The 21,001-nt window shown below is 41.3% G+C and overlaps 1 protein-coding gene across 1 annotated transcript in view; it reads left to right on the top strand.

The window, feature by feature from the left end:
* ABCA13 (ATP binding cassette subfamily A member 13) overlaps positions 1–21,001 on the top strand; it is a 594,731-nt gene that overhangs the window by 189,825 nt on the left and 383,905 nt on the right. The window contains 1 exon segment of the mRNA XM_007524553.2: positions 10,163–10,276. Coding sequence (XP_007524615.1) covers positions 10,163–10,276 — 114 coding nt within the window.

The following is a 21,001-nucleotide window of genomic DNA, read 5'->3' as shown; positions in this document are numbered from 1 at the left end:
GGTGGTGGGCTTCCCATTCTCTCTTTAGTCTAGGAGCTTTTGTGGCTAGAGCTAGCTTTGTGCTGGTCATGGACCAAAGAGAAAGAGCCAAAATAACCCTTATCTATTCTCCTACTTGGTATGAGTAACTTGGAATGGCTGCCTCAACTTTCCTTTCCCAAGTTAAAGAATTATTCCTGTAGGAATAATGTGGCTTCTCTTCTCTGTCGACTTCATGCCCTAAAATGCTGTTTGTTTATCTGTTGTATTACATATCAGATTGCATTGGAAAAAAGGTAATAATTTTAGTATTTTCAGTGGTTTTGTTTGTGTCATCAGGCTTATCACTGGGGCAGCCTTTTTTTCTTATTTATTTATTTTTTTATAGAGGATGAGAGACAAACCAATAGAGAGTGAAAGAGAGAGGGAAATAGAGACAGAGAGGCAACTGCAGTGCTGCTCAAGTTTTACTCCCTGCAGGTGAGGTTTGGGGGCTTGAACTCCAGTCCTTGCCCATGATAAGTTGTATGCTTTACAGGATGAATCATACTAAGACCCCTAGTGTTATTCAATAAGATTTTCCATTGTCTTTTCCTAGCTGTCAGTTTTTGCTATTTCCTTTTTTGATCATTTTATTGGCTGATGGTTTACAAAACATTTTTTGACACATAGGTAAAAGCTCTCATCTTTCTTTTAAATTTTTTTTATTATCTTATTATTTTTTTTGGATAGAGATAGGCAGAAATTGAGAGGGAAGGAGTAGATAGAGAGTGAGAGAGATAGAGAGACACCTACAGCACTGCTTCATCATTCACAAAGCTTTCCCACTGCAGGTGGGGACCAGGGATTTGAACCTGGCTCCTTGTGCATTGTAACATGTGTGTTGAACCAGGTGCACCATCACCTGCTCCCTAATTTCTCATCTCTCCATAATAACTCTTCAAAGCACTATCACCCTCAACTTAGGTTCTTTTCCACCAACACACACCAGGACCCCGGATCTCTCTTTTCCTAGCCCCTACCCTTCCCACCTTTCCCAGAATCCTTTGCTTTGGTGAAATACATCAAACTATTTTCTGCATTTAATGTTCACTTGGTTATTTCACAGAGTACCAGCCTGAGTTCAATCAGAAAAACAACAACAGGAAATAATTAACAGAAAACATAACTACCACACTAAGACATCACAGTAATGGAAGGATGTTTAGTGATGTAGAAAAAACCCAAGGGGGCTGGGCTATAGTGCACCAGATTAAGCACACATAGTAAAATAATTAAACAATGGCCATAGTAGTAGTGGACTTGTAGTGCAGGCACTGAAGCCCAGCAATAACCCTGGAGACAAAGAAAGAAAGAAAGAAAGAAAGGAAGAACGAAAGAAAACAAAAGAATGCAATGCAGCCCTGGAAGACACAAGCAGTAGTAACCTTAGCACTACAGTTTTATAGTGCATCTAAACAAGTCATAATACAAGAAGTGACTTCTACCCCAGGCTGGGTTCAACCCTAATTGGAAAGGATAGGGTCATGGCTACTTCAATTGCAGAAGCTACAAGATGCCCAGCTGATGATAGCTGAGTGAAAATCCACTTTGCAGTGCTGGGAGAAACACTATATTCTCAGACTCTGAGAAGCTAGCTACATAGACATGTTAGGGGGAGGTACCTTCCTTCCCAGCAGCAGCTCCTGGGAAAGTTCCATTAGGATGATGGGGGATTTGCTTCTAGAACTATCTATATACTTCTGGCTTATGCATTGCAGCAACTAAGTGCTACAGGAGTTGGAAGTACAGTCAGTTGTAAGTTGGCTTCTTAGTTTTTATTCAAGAGGATGATGGAGGCACAAAGAGTTCCCAAAAAACTCATCAATTTGAAATGTAAGTTTAATCCAAGCATATTGAGTAGATGAAGGAAGGATACTGGGCAAGTTTCTGCCAGGTTAGTGTGGGGGTTCCTCTTCCTGGGCGTGTACTCTCTGGGTTGGAGAGAACTCAACTGGAGCCAGCCTGGGCTGCTGCTCAGTCAGAGATGCGAGGGAGATGATTCAGGAACCAAACATGTGGTGACGAGGCAATGCAATTCTTTTTTGATCAGAGAGACAAGGCTTTTAAAGGGCAGACCTGGAAGTGGCAAGTGGGGAATGGAAATGGCTAGGAAAGGGGCTCTCCTGTGGTGGGTGTTAACTGCTCCCATGCTTGTAATGCACAAAGTTGTACCTGATCAAAATAGTCAGGGGGCCACTTCCCCTCTGCTTGCTGCAGACCTGTCTCCCAATGTCCCACTCCAAAAAGGGCCTCAAAATCCCAGTTAGGCTGGTTCTGACTTTTCCTGCAGGCTTGCTGTAGGCATTCATCCCTGAAAAATGCTTCCCATTGAAGGAAGAGTGGGCCTGGTAGGATAGAGTGGGCTATGTCCCACCAGTCTTAGCGAATGTTAAGGTTCTGGAGAAGGCCTTGTAAAATAGATCTGGTCCATGGAGCATGAATTCCATCCTCTTTAACCACCTGATGAAGTTCCTTAAGATCTGTGGAGGCATACGGATGCCACACCTGAGGTCTCTGTCTATTGGGGCTAACATTTACTGGGAATGTGTGGACTTGCTCTGGAGGAAAAGCTTCGTCATGATGCCTGCAAAGGTATTCTGTGTCTGATAGCGGCATAGCAGCAGGAAGAGGAGCTGCGGTAGGAGAAGCCGCAGAAGCAGTGGGGGCAGCCAGAGATGTGTCTGCTGAAAAGGGAGCCACTGGGTGAAGTGTAGAGGGCTTAGGGTGGGTTAAGATTGGGGCAGATGGGGGGACAGGCTTGGGAGGTTTTGCTTTCTAGAAGGCGTGTATGGTGCTGGGAAAGCAGAATGACCTTCTTTAAATTTTGGATCACAGCCTCAAGGTCCCTTAGACTGGGGCCGTATTCCAGTTTAGAGTTGCCACTCTCTGCGGGAGACATGGGAGGGGGAGCTGGGGAAGTCTTAGCGGGAACTTCCTCGGTCTTTTTGGGAGGGAGTCCTGCATACTTTATGAAAGCTGTGATCATGGTCAAGAGGAACCAAGTTGTGGCCCAGAGCAAAATGTCCCAGAGACAGAGAAACTCTCTAGCAGAAAAGGAGTAGAGGATTTGGGGATCCTCTTGATAAGGAGGAAGGTTTCTCATGACAGAGGGGTCTCAGGAAAATAAGAAGAGGGAGAAAAAGAACCACAGTGCCTTTGTAAATGCGAGCCTGCAGAGAGCCAAGCAGCTGTGTACTTATCAGCCCCATGTTTGGGCGCCAGATGCTGAGCTAGCATGGGGTGCCTCTTCCTGGGCACATACTCTCTGGGTTGGAGAGAACTCAACTTGAGCCAGCCTGGGCTGCTACTCACTCAGCGATGTGACTCAGGAACCAAACATGTGGCAGCGAGGCAGTGCAATTCTTTATTGATCAGAGAGCCAAGCCTTTTAAAGGGAAGACCCAGAAGTGGCAAGTCAGAAACGGAAATGGCTAGGAAAGGAGTGGAGAAAGGCAAAAGGGGCTGGAAAGTAGGAACTTCCTTAGCAACTATTGTGAGGGTTTTAACTGGTAGGATTAATAATGCCAGGCTGGGAGGGTCTTGAGTGTAGAAAGAAGATAGATTAAAGGAATGGAATGGGTTGGGATCTTTCAGGCAAAACAATAATTATGTAGATAGGCTATAGTATCAGGAATGCAGGGTGGAGCAGGGAGCTGGCTTGATGTTTTAAGGAATGCCAGGCTCCTGGAGGCAGAAAAGTGCAGGGTGCTTTGTGAGGCTCCTCACAATTTCTCGACAATTACCTTCTCACCCTGACATTTCTGAGAGCTCTGTTAGCTGGGAACTTCATCTATGTTTCAAGGAGTTAGTTAGTAGTTGCCATAGTCATGATTATTCATAAATTTTGAGGCCAACTCTAGTACTCTGAAGGATGTGTTGTGTGGGAGAGGGGAAACAGGTTCCAGTGACAGACAGACTGGGAAATCTACTTTGAGTGGGAATAGAAGGAGTGGGATTGGAATGCCAGGCTATGATGGTAAGAACACCTTTAGTGCAGTAGATTTGGGGAAAGTAAGGAGGGCAGATGAAGAGTGTGTTATTTGTTTATATTTCTGGCACTCCTATCAGTCAGTTTCATCTGAGTCAGGTTGTATACCTGTTTATTGAGGACTTGCTCCTATAAGATTTGAGGAACCATGAATAAAAAAAAGATTTGAGGAATCATCACAAACATTTCCTTGACCTCTCACCTTATTCACAAGGGCCAGATTGATAGGTATGATTCAACCCATTTTATAGATGAACATTTGTAAACAACAGGGCAATTTTACATTCCTAAGTTTACTGGATGGTAATTGGAAGCATATGGTACCAAGCCAAGTTTAGTGGACTTGGCAGTAGGGTAATTTTCACTGGGCCTGTTAGTAACATTAGGAAGGGTCCTGTATAAGGTAGCTTTTAAAAAATTAATTAATTAATTAATTGGATAGAGACAGAAATAAATCTTGAGGGAAAAGGGTGATAGAGTGGGAGAGACACCAGCACTACTGCTTCACTGCTTGTGAATTTTCCTTCCTGCAGGCGGGGACTGGGATCTTGGACCCAGGTTCTTGATCATTGTAATGTGTGCTCAACCAGATGTGACACCAGCCTAGCCCAAGGTAGTCATTTTTTTAAATGGTTGCCAGATTGGGATGATAAATTCCTAACTAAATACAGTTGGCCTACTTTTTAATAATTTTTATTTATAAAATGGGAATATTGACAAGACCATAGGATAAGAGGGATACCATTCTACATAATTCCCACCACCAGAACTCCATATACCCTCCCCTCTCTTGAAATCTTTCTTATTCTTTATCTCTCTGGTAATATAGACCCAGGATCATTATGGGGTGCAGAAGGTGGAAGGTCTGGCTTCTGTAATTGCTTCTCCACTGAACATGGTCGTTGGCAGATTGATCCATACTTCCAGCCTGTCTCTTTCTTTCTCTAGTGGGGCAGGGCTCTTGGGGAGGCAGTGTTCCAGGACATATTGGTGGGGTCATCTGACTCTTGATCTATTTTTATGACTGAAGAAATGTGTGATATCTTATCTATCCTCAGAACTCTTACTGCCCTCAGAAAGTTTATTTTGGGAGCCTGAGCATGCTGCCACATAGGTGAACATAAGAACATTGCTATTTTCATCATCAAGTGGGCACCAAGCCTGGTAGTTAAGTAACTTGACTAGAAAGAAAAAAAACTTGTCTCTATGATACTTAGCAAATATGACAGTGAAATGGTAGCTGCTCAGGACCGGAGCCTGTAATACAGTCACTGTCGCAGGATGCAGATTACAGAGACTGCATTGGGGACTGTTTATTTGTGCAGTTCAGTAAAGGAAAGGGGTCGAGGTGACACATGGACAGGCAAGCTGTACTCTCAGCCCATCGGAGGGAATGGGATTCAAAGGCATCTGCTTTCTGACTGTCGGCATCTAATCAATGATCTGAGAATCAGACTCCAGAAAACAGCCTGGAGCAAGGATCTTATATGGCCAGGGAATGTCCAACATGGACCATTTTACTGAAATGCTGTAAACTTGCCTAGATAAGAAATAATTACATATACAAATAGACTTGTTGGATAGAATTCCCTGTAAGGCAGTAGCTTCCTCAATAATAATAATAAAAAATATCTCAGTAGGTCTCTGAATATGCTTGCTCTGTGAAATGAGACAGACATTACTTTTTCATAGAATTGAACATCTACATGCTTCCATCATTCTTTCTGTCAAACCTGGTGCTGCAGGTTAATTGGGTAACAGCCATGAAATAGAGAACACAGAATGGATAACCACATTTGGCCACTAAAATAGAGGCTAGAATTACAAGTAAAGTCATTATATCCACTTTACAAATAAATCTGGAGAGCTAAGGCAGTGTGCTCTCCATCACATTGGGATACAAACTCATGTTTGATGACTCAGAATCTGTCTTGGATTCTTCTAGGCCATTCTGTCTCAGAAAAGGTTCCAGAATTGATTGGCTCTGAGAAGTGATGTCCACATAGAGAGGTGGGCAGTGGGGGATACATGTATATAGCTACATATACCAGCATCTCTGGTCTCCTCAGAATGGATCCCTTTGAGATGCTTAGATGTGAGGTTATACTTAGCAAGTTTTAAATTAATCACTAAGCAGCCCACTAGGAAATGAGTAAAGAATATGCACATATGATATGAAAAGGAGGTAAAAAACTCCAACAGTTGCAGTTAAGTACATGAAAAAGTATTAAATCTTATTCATAGGAAGAGAAATGCAAATCCTTCAAGCCAGAATGAGTCAGGCAAAACAAAAACAAACAAACAAACAATAAAAAAACCTTGATGTGCTGGTTGAGATAATTAGGAGAAAGACACTTTAATATATTGCTGATGGGAGTGTTCTGAGTAATGTTAATGCATGTTGGAAAGTGTGTCTTTACCCGTGAAAATAGGGGAGTTACTACTTCTTTGTAAGTACAAGTGTGAGGAATCTGGTCATCACTTGGGATATTAGTAAATACTTCTAGCACATTCATGAAAGGGAAAGTGTGCAGCTAGAGATAGATAATGACTGATCACCAGTGTTTACCGTTGAATGTATTTTGAGCAAGCTGCAGAAGAATGCGGATCTGCCTGAATGAACAAAAATGTTACAGACATGCACTATTTCAGGAAGACACAAAGGGACTGGGAATTTTTTTTTCTTCTGATTTGGAGCTATATTCATGGTGAACTCTTATCTTTCAAATGCTTAGAATCCAGCATAGGAAAAGATGATGCATTTAGGAAGAATTTTTTAATTAATAAATTAATTAATTGGATAAAGACAGACATCAAGGGGAAGGGGGACATAGAGAATGAGAGAGAAAAAGAGACACTTACAGACCTGCTTCACTGCCCTCGAAGCAGTAGGCCTGGAAGTTTGATCCTGGGTCCTTGAGCATTGTAGCACATACGCTGTACTGGGTACACCAGCACTCAGCCCCCTGGAAGTCTTTTTACTTCCTTGTCTTGTATTGAACCACATTTGTGTATCTCTCCATCTATGAGCATGCAAAGCCTTGCTATGAGTCTTGTGATTCAAAGATGTTGGCTTTGCCCTTTTATCATAATGCCCATTGCAGCCATGATCTCTGTTCTGTGGGAAGCTCCGGTGAAGGCTTTTTTGTTTTGGAGATCAACTATCTCCCATTTCCCACCCCCCCAGTTCTATAGACTTGGGGATAAAGACCTATTTAGAGTAACATGATATGTAGAAAATGAATAAATGACTTGGCATGTCTCTAGGTCTTGCCTTTCCTAAGTTGGGGCAAGAGTTAAAAATGAAATCCTCTTTATATTCTCAATAGTCCCACTTTTTGAATATTCAGTTTCCTCTACCCAACCATTCTAGAAACAACAAGAAGGGCTGAATGTAGGTGGGAAGAGAGTGATATCAATAGAGAAATAATGGATGCAAAAAAAAAAAAATGAGCCCAGTGGCTATGGAAGTGGCTTAGAAGATAGAACATAGGGCTTACATATAGAGGGCTTCAGGTATGACTGCTGCCACTGCTTATGACATGTGGTACCCTGGCCTTGCTCTCATTAAATAAATGCATATGGAGGTGAACAAGCAAGCCATACTCAGTATCTCTATAAGCCTGTACACTCCCTCCCTCTCTCTCCCCCTCCTTCTCTTTTTAACAAAAAAGTATCTGGGGTACTTTCTAAAATCAGCAGTTGGTAGACAGTACATATGTGAAACTCAAGATATTCCTATCAGTGCGATGAAAGTGAAAATGAGACTTTAATCACATAATTTCTCAGAGTCACTGTCCACTTTGGTGTGGGGCTCTGAGCTCTAAGCTCAGCATTTCACTATAATCTTCTGAAGGTGCTCTTTAAAATGATATTGGTATGAACTTAGAGATTCAGACCTCTTTGATATGTTTCAGTCCATTAAAGCTTTTATTCTCTTATAATGTTGAAGCTCTCTCATTTGTGACCAATTCAATTCAATGAAGATTGCCATTTAAAATTAATTCTTTCTTTCGAGCTAACTGCATCTGTAAGAAGTAACACATGTTCATGTACCCTTTGCAGTCTTTCATCCAGTGATAACATCTTTCAAAATGACCACTATTTTGACATGCTTAACACTCAACAATCTTACCCAGGGTTCTCTATGTTCATTTGTATTGTGTGTGTGTGTGTGTGTGTGTGTATTAGTGAATAAGTATTTTTTCATGGTGGGGAGTCAGGCAGCAAGGTAAGTGCAGGTTAAGCGCAGGTGGCGCAAAGCACAAGAACCAGTGTAAGGTTCCCCGTCCCAGGCCCAGGCTCCCCACCTGCAGGGGGGTCGCTTCACAGGTGGTGAAGCAGGTCTGCAGGTGTCTATCTCTCCCTCTCTCCGTCTTCCCCTTCTCTCTCCATTTATCTCTGTCTAATCCAACAACAATGGCATCAATAACAACAACAATAAAAATCGACAACAAAAGGGAGTAAATAAATAAATAATCTTAAAAAATATTTTTTTGGGGAGGTGGGTGGTAGGGCAGCAGGTTAAGTGCATGTGGTGCAAAATGCAAGGACCTGCGTAAGGATCCTGGTTCGAGCCCCAGGCTCCCCACCTGCATGGGGTTCGCTTCACAGGTGGTGAAGCAGGTTTGCAGATGTCTATCTTTCTCTCCACCTCTCTGTCTTCCCCTCCTCTCTCCATTTCTCTCTGTCCTATCCAACAAAATCGACATCAATAACAACAACAATAACTACAACAATAAAAAAGCAACAAGGGCAACAAAAGGGAATAAATAAATAAAAAAAAATTTTTTTCATGTTGCCAAACTATTTTCACAAAAGTCACATGTGAACTTGCTCTGCCAGTAGTAGCAAATGAACAGGTATAACCAGGCTGGCTCTATCTGCAGTCATGTTGAGTATTACTAAACAGATACGGGGATATTTGCTGACTATCTGTTCTATGGGAACCCATGGAGGGGGAAGTGTGAGCAGCAGTTGTTTTGCTTAGTCACTGTGCTAGGGGCACCTGCTACTCCTGACAATAGCCTGAGTTGGGTGCTCCGTCAAGGCTAGGAGAGAGGTCTGGGGAACGAATCTGAGGTTCAGTGCATCAGATACTTAGAAGGGATGGTGGCCATGGGTAGATAGCAGTGTCACAGCTTTGCTGTGTTGGTCAATCTCTTCTTTTTCTGTTTTCTCTTTATTGAGAGAATTAATGGTTTATAGTCAACAGTACAATATAGTAGTTTGTACATATGTAACGTTTCTCAATTTTCCACATAGTAATTCAACCTCCTTTAGGTCCTTCTCTGCCATCATATTCCAGGACCTGAACCCTCCCCTCCACCCAGAGTCTTTTACTTTGTTGAAATACACCAAATCCAGTACAAGTTCTGCTTAATTTTTTCCTTGTTTTTCCACTTCTTTTAAAAATTATTATTAGTGGGAGTCGGACAGTAGCGTAGCGGGGTTAACAGAGGTGGCACAAAGCGCAAGGACCAGCGTAAGGATCTTAGTTCAAGCCACTGGCTCCCCACCTGCAGAGGAGTCACTTCACAAGCGGTGAAGCAAGTCTGCAGGTGTCTTTCTCTCCCCCTTTGTCTTCCCCTCCTCTCTCGATTTCTCTCTGTCCTATCCAACAACTATGACAACAATAATAACTACAACAATCACAATTTATTATTAGTGATATAATAATGGTCGACAAGATAGTAGGATAAGGGGAGTACAATTCATATAGTTTCCACCACCAAAGTGTCATATCCCATTCCCCTCCATTGGAAGCTTCCCTATTCTTTATCCCTCTGGGAGTATGGACCAAAGATTTCTATGGAGCATAGAAGGCTGGAGTTCTCACTTCTGTAATTGCTTCTCTGCTGGACATGGGTGTTGACAGGTTGATCCATATCTCTAGCCTGTCTCTACCTTTCCCTAGTGGGATAGGGCTCTTGGGAAGGGGGCTTCCAGGACACATTGGTGAGTTTCCTGCCCAGGGAAGGCAGGTTGGCATCATGGTAGTAGTGTTTTTCAACTTGTGTCTGAGTGAGATCATCTCATAGATCAATCTCTTTTAACGCTCCCCTTCTTGTGTTAGTTGCCACAGAGCTAGAGAATTTCCCTAAGACTGCACAGATGAACTGGTGACATAGCCAAGTATGTTTTATTTTGCAGGCTAATTACACCTTTAATTTTGTGGACACACTGAAAAGTGTATCAGAAACACTGTTGAAAATGTCCAGTGTCTTTCAGAGGAATGGGAATGACCAGATGCTCAACCAGCTGCAGGTGAGTGGGCTGTCCTTCCTTTTCTCCCTTTCCCCATGTCTCATAGTTGCTCTCTGTGTTCTGGGAGTCTCACAGTTCTGTTTTGCACAGTGATTTGCTCTATTGCCATCTCCAGAACCTTTTCTTATCTCTTCTGGTTTTGTTTTTAAACTCAGCAGCTCACTGGTTTATATTCAGAGACCATGTCCTAATGCCAGAACCCTGAGGGCTGGGGAAGCCCAGCTGGGGTAAGGCAGAAATCAAAATGGTGCTCTAGAAGATTCTTTTTGTTTGTTTTTTAATTGAACATGCATACTAAACCTATTATTATTTTTTATTATTTTTTTTTATTAATTTAAATTTTTAATTTAAGAAAGGATTAGTGAACAAAAGCATAAGGTAGGAGGGGTACAACTCCACACAATTCCCACCACCCAATCCCCATAACCCACCCTCTCCCATGATAGCCTTCCCATTCTCTAGCCCTCTGGGAGCATGGACCCAGGGTCGTTGAGGGTTGCAGAAGGTAGAGGGTCTGGCTTCTGTAATTGCTTCCCCGCTGAACATGGGCGTTGACTGGTCGGTCCATACTCCCAGTCTGCCTCTCTCTTTCCCTAGTAAGGTGTGTCTCTGGGGAAGCTGAGCTCCAGGACACATTGGTGGGGTCTTCAATCCAGGGAAGCCTAGCCAGCATCCTGGTGGCATCTGGAACCTGGTGATTGAAAAGAGAGTTAACATACAAAGCCAAACAATTTGTTGAGCAAACATGGATCCCAAGATTGGAATAGTGGAGAGGAAGTGTTGGGGAGGTACTCACTGCAAACTCTAGTGTAATCCTGCTTTCAGGTATATATTTTGCAGTAGTTTATGGATACGTGTGCGCATACGCTCTCTCTCACAGAAACTGGTGTATGTCTAGGTTATGGGACTTTGTTAGAAAGTGAACTACCTGAGATGAAATTAGAGTGTACTATAAAAGGAAAGGTCTCACCCGAGTAATGAAGCTGAAGGGTTGTCATTCCACACGTGAAGTCTCTGGATACACTCTGAGGTGAAGCATGTTGAGATGGCAATCGTTGCTTTGGTTAGGTTGTGATCGGCGGATGCAATATTATTTGGTATGGATTGGGAGAAGCATACGGGAAAGTGAGCCCTATCCATGGGTGCCAGGACTGGGGGAAGTAGGGGCTCTATAGTGAAGATGTGAGGTTCCTGCTGTCTTAGGGTTCAAAAAGACAATCAATAGTTAATATTATCATCACATTATTTGTTAATTGGGTTAACTTTGAAAAGTCCCTTTGTTATGGTTTGCTGTACAGTACCCAGTATCTTGTATATAGCTGTGCTATTGGAAGCCTCCAATCTACTTGGTCTAGGCTTTTGAGAGAGTCCGCATATCAAATACGTAGCCTATCTATTAAAAAGATTCAGTTTGTCTCCTGAGAACCTTTGAGACATACAATTGATTTCCCCCTCTCATATTAATTAACTACTGATTTATATGTCTACATTTTGCTAGGAGTGTACATAAACACCATTCCCATCACCAAAGGACCGTGACCCATCCCTCCCGCCCATTCCCACCCCCCACTGGCCCAGAAAGCTACATGTCTACCCCTCACCACTGGGTTTTTTCTTTGGTGCCCTACTTACAATTTGATCAGGTCCTGCTTTTAGTTTCCCTTTCAGATCTTCTAAGTCAGCTTCTGTTGATGAGTGGGATCATCCCATACTCATCTTTAACTTTCTGACTCAGTTCACTTAACATAATTCCTTCTAGCTCTGTCCAAGATGGGTCAGAGAAGGTGGGTTCATTGTTCTTGATAGCTGCATAGTATTCCATTGTGTATATATACCACAGCTTTCTCAGCCATTCATCTGTTGTTGGGCACCTGGGTTGCTTCCAGGTTTTAGCTATTATGAATTGTGCTGCTATGAACATAGGAGTACACACCTCTTTTTGGTTGGGTGTTATGGAGTCCTTGGGGTATAACCCCAGGAGAGGAATTATTGGGTCATATGGAAGGTCCATGTCTAGCCTTCTGAGGGTTTTCCAGACTGCTCTCCACAGAGGCTGTACCAATTTACATTCCCACCAGCAATGTAAAAGGGTTCCTCAGTCCCCACATCCTCTCCAGCATTTGTTGCTGCTGTCCTTTTTGATGTATGCCATTCTTACAGGAGTGAGGTGGTATCTTAGTGTTGTCTTAATTTGCATTTCTCTGACAATCAGTGACCTAGAGCAGTTTTTCATATGTTTGTTAGCCTTTTGGATCTCCTCTGTGGTGAGTGTTTTGTTCATTTCCTCTGCCCATTTTTGGATGGGGTCATTTGCTTTTTTGCGGCTAAGTTTGCTGAGCTCTTTATATATTTTGGTGATTAGTTTCTTGTCTGATGTCTGGCATGTGAAGATCTTCTCCCATTCTGTGAGGGGTCTCTCTGTTTGTTTAATTGTTTCTTTGGATGTGTAGAAGCTTTTCAATTTGATGTAGTCCCATTGGTTTGTTTCTACTTTGGTCTTCCTTGCAATTGGGTTTGATTCATCAAAGATATCCTTGAGGTGTAGATGGGAAAGTGTTTTACCAATGTTTTCCTCTAAGTATTTGATTGTTTCTGGTCTGACATCTAGGTCTTTGATCCATTTGGAGTTGATTTTTGTTTCTGGTGAGATAAAGTGGTTCAATTTCATTCTTCTGCATGTTTCAACCCAGTTTTCCCAGCACCATTTATTGAAGAGAGCCTCCTTCTTCCATTTAATCCTTTGGGCCCCCTTATCAAAGATTAGATGCCCATAGGTGTTGGGATTTACTTCTGGGCTTTCAATTCTGTTCCACTGGTCTGTGTGCCTATTTTTGTTCCAGTACCATGCTGTTTTGATGATGATGGCTTTATAATATAGTTTAAGGTCTGGGAGTGTGATGCCTCCATTTCTGTTTCTTTTCCTCAAGATGGTTTTGGCAATTCTAGGTGTTTTCAGGTTCCAGATAAATGATTGTAGTGTTTGTTCTATTCTCTTAAAGAAGCTTGGTGGAACTTTGATGGGTATTGCATTAAATTTGTATATGGCTCTGGGGAGAATGTTCATTTTGATGATATTTATTCTTCCAATCCATGAGCATGGGATATCTTTCCATTTCTTGGTATCAGTTTCTATCTCCTTGAGTAGCGACTCATAGTTTTCAGCATACAAGTCTTTCACTTCTTTGGTCAACTTTATTCCTAGGTATTTGATTGATTTTGCTGAAACAGTGAATGGGAGTGATTTCTGGATGTCTTCTTCTTCAGATTTAGTGTTTGCATAAAGAAATGCCACTGATTTTTGTACATTGATTTTGTAGCCTGATACCTTGCTATATTGCCTAACAACTTCCAGTAATTTTCTACTGGATTCTTTAGGTCTTTCTATGTATACTATCATATCATCTGCAAATAGTGAGAGCTTGACTTCTTCCCTTCCAATCTGTATCCCTTTGATTTCTTTCTCTTGCCTGATTGCTATGGCAAGAACTTCCAATACTATGTTGAAGAGTAACGGTGACAGTGGGCAGCCCTGTCTAGTCCCTGATCTGAGGGGGAATGCTTTCAGCTTCTCTCCATTGAGTATGATGTTGGCTGTAGGTTTGCTATATATAGACTCCACTATCTTGAGGAATTTCCCATCTATTCCCATTTTTTGTAGAGTTTTGAGCATGAATGGGTGTTGGATTTTGTCAAAGGCTTTCTCTGCATCTATTGAGATAATCATGTGGTTTTTGGCTTTGCTTTTATTGATGTGATGAATGACATTGATTGATTTACGGATGTTGAACCAGCCTTGCATTCCTGGGATGAATCCCACTTGGTCATGATGAACAATCTTTTTGATGTGTTGCTGTATCCGGTTGGCCAAGATGTTGTTTAATATTTTGGCATCTATGTTCATCAGAGATATTGGTCTGTAGTTTTCCTTTTTTGTTCTGTCCCTATCAGCTTTTGGTATCAGGGTGATGTTGGCTTCATAAAAGGTGGAAGGGAGTATTCCTGTTTCTTCAATCTTATGGAATAGCTTAAGAAGTATGGGTATTAACTGTTTCCTGAAAGTTTTGTAGAATTCGTTTGTGAAGCCATCTGGTCCAGGACTTTTGTTGTTGGGGAGATTCTTAATAACGGTTTCAATTTCTTTGTCTGTGATTGGTGCATTTAGATTTTGTAGTTCTTCTTGGTTCAGTTTTGGAAGTGCATAGGTTTCTAGGAATTGTTCCATTTCTTCCAGATTCTCTAGCTTGGTGGCATATAGTTCTTTATAGAAGTTTCGCAGAATTCTCTGGATTTCTGTGGTGTCAGTTGTGATATCTCCTGTATCGTTGACAATTCTATTAATTTGAGTCTTCTCTCTTTTTTGTTTGGTGAGTCTGGCTAGGGGTTTGTCAATTTTGTTTAATCTTTCAAAGAACCAACATTTAGCTTCATTGATCTTTTGTATGGTTCTTTTATTTTCGATGTTGTTTATTTCTGCTCTAACTTTAGTGATTTCTGTCCTTCTGGTTGCTTTAGGGTTCCTTTGTTCCTCTTCCTCTAAGTCCTTGAGGTGTGTAGTAAGTTCGTTCATTTGGGCTTCTTCTTGGTGTTTAATATGTGATTGTATAGCTATAAGTTTCCCTCTCAGTACTGCTTTAGCTGTGTCCCAAATATTTTGATAGGTTGTGTCTTCATTTTCATTAGTTTCCAGGAACATTTGAATTTCCTGTTTGAGTGAGTGTCTGACCCAGTGGTTCTTAAGGAGCATGTTGTTTAGTTTCCAAATTCTATGTCTTTTAATAATTTTCTGTTTGTTGTTAAAAGTTAGTTTTACTCCACTGTGGTCTGAGAAGATACTTGGGATGATTTCAATGCTCTTGAATTTATTGATGCTGTCTTTGTGACCTAACATGTGGTCTATCCTTGAGTATGTGTTGTGTGGATTTGAAAAGAAGGTGTATTCCAGTTTTTTGGGGTGGAGGAGTCTGAAAATGTCCAAGAGGTCTAGTCTGTCAATCTCTTCATTCAATTCTCTTATATCTTTATTGGTTCTCTTCTTTGTTGATCTGTCTAAGTGTGAGAGTGGGGTATTGAAGTCTCCCACTATTATTGTATTACTATTGATGTATTTTTGAAATTCTTTCAATAGGTGTTTAATGTATTTAGATGGTCCCTCGTTGGGTGCATAGATGTTAATAATTGTTAAGTCTTCTTGGCTGATTGATCCTCTTATCATTATGTAATGTCCTTGCCTATCTTTTATTACTTTATTTAATTTAAAATCTATCGTGTCTGAGATGAGAATGGCTGTTCCTGCCCTTTTTTGTGGACCGTTAGCCTGTATGATAGTTTTCCATCCTTTCACTTTAAGTCTGTGTTTATCTTGTTGTGACAGATGGGATTCTTGCAAGCAGCATATGGTTGGGTTATGTTTTCTGATCCATCCCCCCACCCTGTGCCTTTTGATGGGTGAGTTTAAGCCATTGACATTTATTGATATTATGGATTTAATGTATTGTAGTGCCATTGTTCTAAAAAACAATTTGTTTGCTCTGATATATTACAAGTATTATAGTGATGTTCTTGTTTATAAGAGGTCTTTTAGTACCTCTTTCAGGGCCGGCTTGGTGATAGTTGCCTCCTTTAACTGTTGTTTGTCTAAGAAGGTTTTGATCCCTCCATCTAGCTTGAATGAAAGTCTAGCAGGATATATAATCCTTGGTTGAAACCCTTTTTCATTCAGGGCTCGATAGATATCTTGCCACTCCCTTCTGGCTTTTAGAGTTTGAGTTGAAAAATCTGCAGAAAGTCTTATGGGTTTTCCCCTGTATGTGACTTTTTGTTTCTCTCTTGCAGCCTTTAGGATCCTTTCTTTATCCTTACTTCTTCTCATTGTGACTATGATGTGTCTTGGTGTTTTCAGGTCTGGGTTGATTCTGTTTGGTACTCTCTGGGCCTCTTGCACCTTGATATCCTTTCTGTTATTCAGGTCTGGGAAATTTTCTTGTATTATTTCCTCTAGGATGTTTGCTTCCCCTTCCTCTCTTTCTTCCTCTGGCAGGCCAATTATACGAATGTTACTTCTTTTGAGATCATCCCATATGTCTCTGTTGTTGTTTTCAGTGTCTCTCAATCTCTTTTTAAGCTCTTTCACCTCTTTCTTAGTTTTCTCTAACTCATCCTCTGTCTGACTAATTCTGTTTTCTGCTTCTGTTAGTCTGCTTTCCCTTGCCTCAGCTTCTTTCTTCATTACAGCTATTTCAGCTTTCAGTTCTCTAATTGTCTCAAGATAATCAGTATTTTCCTTGGGGGTCTCAACTGTTGTTTCCCTAATACTGCCATTTCTTTCCTCCAATGTTGTTTTCATTTCTGTGATTAATAAGTTTATTATTGCTTGCATACTTTTCTTATCTATGGTTACTTCTGACTGATTTGTGGTTTCTTCTGGGCTCTTGTCTTCATTCATTGGGGTAGCAGTTTTATTTGTTTTTAATCTACCCATTTTTTTTTTAATTTATGTGTTTCTCTCTCTTTTTTTTTTTAATGTTCTGTTGTTCCTCAGTTGTTGTGTTTTGAGCACAAGTAACACTGTACTAAATACCTTTATGACAATTGCACTCACCAACCTCCGGAATAACCGTAGCAACTGAAGTAAGTATTGAAGGAGTTTAATCGTTACCAGTTAGCCAAACAATTTCTCCAGTCCGTGAAAAAATAGTAACCAAATCCCAGTGAAGAAAGAGAAAAGGAAGAGAGGATAGCAAGAATAGACAGTTATGCAAATTTACTATCCAGTGTATATTCTAAGGGTAACAAGAGTGTAAAGGGAACTAGAGCAGAGATACACACATAGAGAGTCCACTCTGGGTCAGATTTCTTCCCCAAAGTAATTCACAAATTCAGAAAGGCAAAGAAGAAAGAAGTGTATGACAAGATTAAAAAAAAAAATAAAAAAAAAAAAGAGAGAGAGATTGAGAGAGATAAGAGAGAGAAAAGGGAGAAGATAGGAAGAAGAGTTGTAATTAAAGAGCAGTGCGAGGAACTTCCCAAATGTGTATCAGTGAATTAACAAAAAAAAAAAAAAAAAAAAAAACCCTGTTTGGTGGTATGGGGTATCCTGCTAGTAGCTGGTCCCAGGCACTGCTTATGGGGGGAGGGGGGGCGGCGGGAAGGATGTATGCTTGAAAATTAAAAGGAAGAAAAAAGAATTTTTTCCCCCTACTCTAATTCTTAACCCAAATTAAGTTATAGAAACATCCTTGGTATGACCGTTATGGCCCCTTATTGGATGGCCTGCTAAAGGCAGAAAATCCTATTGTTTACACGAGATGTGTCCGGAGCTCAAAGGCTAGCCGCTTCTGCTTCTCAGGGCGCCATTTTCCGGGAAACCCCGCCCTCCAGACTTTTTTAAAGGATTTCTCAAAAATGAAAACTAGCTCCAAGTCCTTTGATCCAATGAGAGCTATACTCAAGAAGTCTTTGGATCCACCCTCAGGGTCGCGGTGGACCCTGGCAACTCCCAAGAGGCAGCCCCCGAGCTAAAGTGCTCTCTCCGGGTCCTCTGCCCGCCGCGCTCTGCAACCGGCGGAGGAGCCGCCTTCCCGGGCGGGCGGAGGACAATGCCCGGCGCACTCGCCTTGCCTGGCGCCGCCTGGGAATTCTGGCGCCCCGCTAGTCCGTGTCACCTTTGCTCTAATTGTTAACCCAAATTAAACTGTAATAACTTCTTTGGTGCCCCCCCCCCCCTTATTGACTGGCCTGCTAAAGGCAGAAAATCCTACCTTTGCCGACGATGCTATCAGAGCACTCGCTGTTAGCGACTTCTCAGGCCGTCGCCATATTACCTCCCCCCATTTTTTTGTTTTAATATTTATTTGATAGGATAAAAATTGGAAGGGAGAGTGAGGTAGAGAGCGAGAGCGAGAGAGCGAGAGAGCGAGAGAGTGAGAGAGTGAGAGAGCGAGAGAGAGAGAGATCTGCAGCCCTCCTTCACCACTCTTGAAACCCCCCTGCAGGCAGGGACTGGAGGTTGAACCAAAGTTTTTGAGCATGATAATATGTTTACTCAACTAGGTGCATCACCTCCCAGCCCACCCCCCAGAAGATTCTATAGAGTCCTTGTGGGCCACAGGGTCTCCCAGCTGACTAGTAATATTGATGCATGGAATAAAATTTTTTGGGTGCAAATTTCAATCATTTAACCCAATGCAAGGTGGGAATATTTAGTGATATTTGAGTATTTACTTGTGTTTTAAATTTCATTCAATGCCAGAGAGATAGCTCACTTGCTAAGGTACATGATTTGACATGTGTGTGACCCAGATTTGAGCCTGCACACCACATGGGGCATGTCATAGCTTCTGAGGAAGCTCTAGTTCTGTGGTCTCTCTCTGTCTGTAAAATATTTACTTGCTTACTTATTGGATAGAATTAGGGAGAAGTTGATAGGGAAGGGGAGACAGAGGAAAGAGAGAGACATCTGCAGCAGTGCTTCAACACTTGTGAAGCTTCTCTCTTACAGGTGGAGACTGGGGGCTTGAGCCTGGGTCCTTGTGCACTGTAACATATACACTCTTCTTGGTGCACCATGACCCAATCCCCTCTAACTGTCCTCTGAATGCAAAAGTGAATCAGAGTGGTGAATTCACATGTGCATAATGTCCCATCTTGTCAAGAAAAATTTTAATTATAAAATAAAATAATTAAAATTCTTGTTAACTTAATGAAGTAAGGGGGGGTCATATAATTTAACTGTTCATATACAAAAATGATAATCACTGTTGGATAGTCTTTGATTTTTTTCCCACAATATTTTTTTTAATTGACCAGAGTCCTGCTCAGTTCTGGCTTATGGTGGTGTCAGAGATTGAACCGGGGACCCAGGAGCCATAGACATGAAAGTCTTTTTGTAGAACCTCTATACTGTCTCCATGGTCCCATGAATGGATTTTTAAATAAATAAATAAATAAATAAATAAATTCCTGAATCTCGGAGACTTGATTTCTGTAATATGTTGGATTGTAAAGAGTTTCAATTTTCTGAGATAGAGATAGAGAGACATATGGAGAGAGAGAAGCCGCAGCACCAAACCCACCCTCAATGTGGTGGGGGTTGGGCTTGAGCCTGTATTGTGTACATAGCAAAGCAGCTCACTATCCTAGTGAGCTATTTCACCAACCCTGATAGTTTAGGCTTTGATAAGTACTCTGATGCATCCCCAAATAGCTCCTTGGATTTTACTATTGACCAACTCAGACTTTAAGTTTTTTTCCTATTTTTTAATTATTTTTATTTCTTTATTGGATAGAGACAGCCAGAGGGGAAGGGGTGATAGAGTGAGAGAGGCAGATAAATACCTGCAGCACTGCTTCACCATTCACAAAGCTTTTCCCCTGAAAATGGGGATTGGAGGTCTTGAACCTGGGTACTTGTACATTGTTACATGTGTGCTCAACCAGCTGAACCCCCCCCCCCCCCACTTCAGACTTTACAAAGTGACTAAAACCTAAGGGACTGCCTAACTAGATCTCAAGAATTGGCAAGTTTCTTGGTAACTGAATACCACCCACCTAGTCATATTATTGAATATTAGACATGGTCACAGGTGCAATTAATTAAAGAACTTCTTATTTGAGAATATTAAGTGTGATGAGTTGTACTCTATTTCTTAGCTCAGAGGCTGATTATAGTTTTCTGGAATTGACAAGTTGATACCTGTAACAACTAGATCTGCCACAGTATCTGGGGACCCTGACTCAGTGTGTCAATTCAAAGCAACAGTTACGGCGTCATGGAGATGTGACTGAAAGTAAAAGAATAGGAAAGCTATCAAGGGAGGGGATGGGACACAGAGTTCTGGTGGTGGGAACTGTGTGGAGTTGTATCCCTCTTATCCTATGGTTTTATCAGTGTTTCCTTTTTATAAATGAATAAAAATATTAAAAAAGAAAGTAAAAGAGTAATATGTATAAAGTGTTTTGTACAATGTCTGGACAGTAGCCAAAGCCCAGAAGACAGAAAGAGTTTTATAAACTGAATATCAAATAAAGTCCTGATCATCTTTAGATGAAAGTTGATAGAATCATCTCCTAGAATGAGGTAGATATGACAAATAAAAGAATAAACACAGAAGTTGCACATTGTTTGCGAATCTCTTCTCTAAAGTTCCAAAGCTAGAAAATTGTGTGGTAAAGACAAAGGTAGGAAAGCGTACAAATACTCTCCAGTGAACTCACTGTTCCAGAAGGAGTACCCACCTCTACACCTACTGCTCAGTCTTGGGGCTGACACCTTTTCATCAGCATTTTCACCATCTCCTGTGGTTCCTTGGGTGCTCACAGTGTAAAGTAAGCCATAAAGGCCAACTGTAAAACAAAGATGCGACACTTCATTAAGTTGGTGGACAGAATTTGAAAAAATGCTCCATGGTAAAACCATTGACAAATGAAACAGTTAGGGCCATCAAAATGAAGAATGATACAGATAATGACGTCAAAAGGTGTTTCCAAGATAAGCTTTGACTGTTAAGGAATTAAGAGAGAGTTTGGGAAAACTTCCTGCAGTTGTTTGTTATGTATTAATTAATTAAATATATATATATTTGTAACCATGATTTCTCTTTACAACTAGCCAGTGGAAAAGTCAATGTATAAAGGGTCTTGAATAAAGGATTGCCATATAGTTTTGTTAGAAAAGAAAATACCAAAAAGTCAACACTTAATTCATTCTTTGTTTTTGGCATCAGTATC

This window comes from Erinaceus europaeus, chromosome 14 (genome assembly GCF_950295315.1).
Source record: "Erinaceus europaeus chromosome 14, mEriEur2.1, whole genome shotgun sequence".
NCBI lineage: Eukaryota > Metazoa > Chordata > Mammalia > Eulipotyphla > Erinaceidae > Erinaceus > Erinaceus europaeus.
This window is presented reverse-complemented; position numbering and strand designations above follow the sequence as displayed.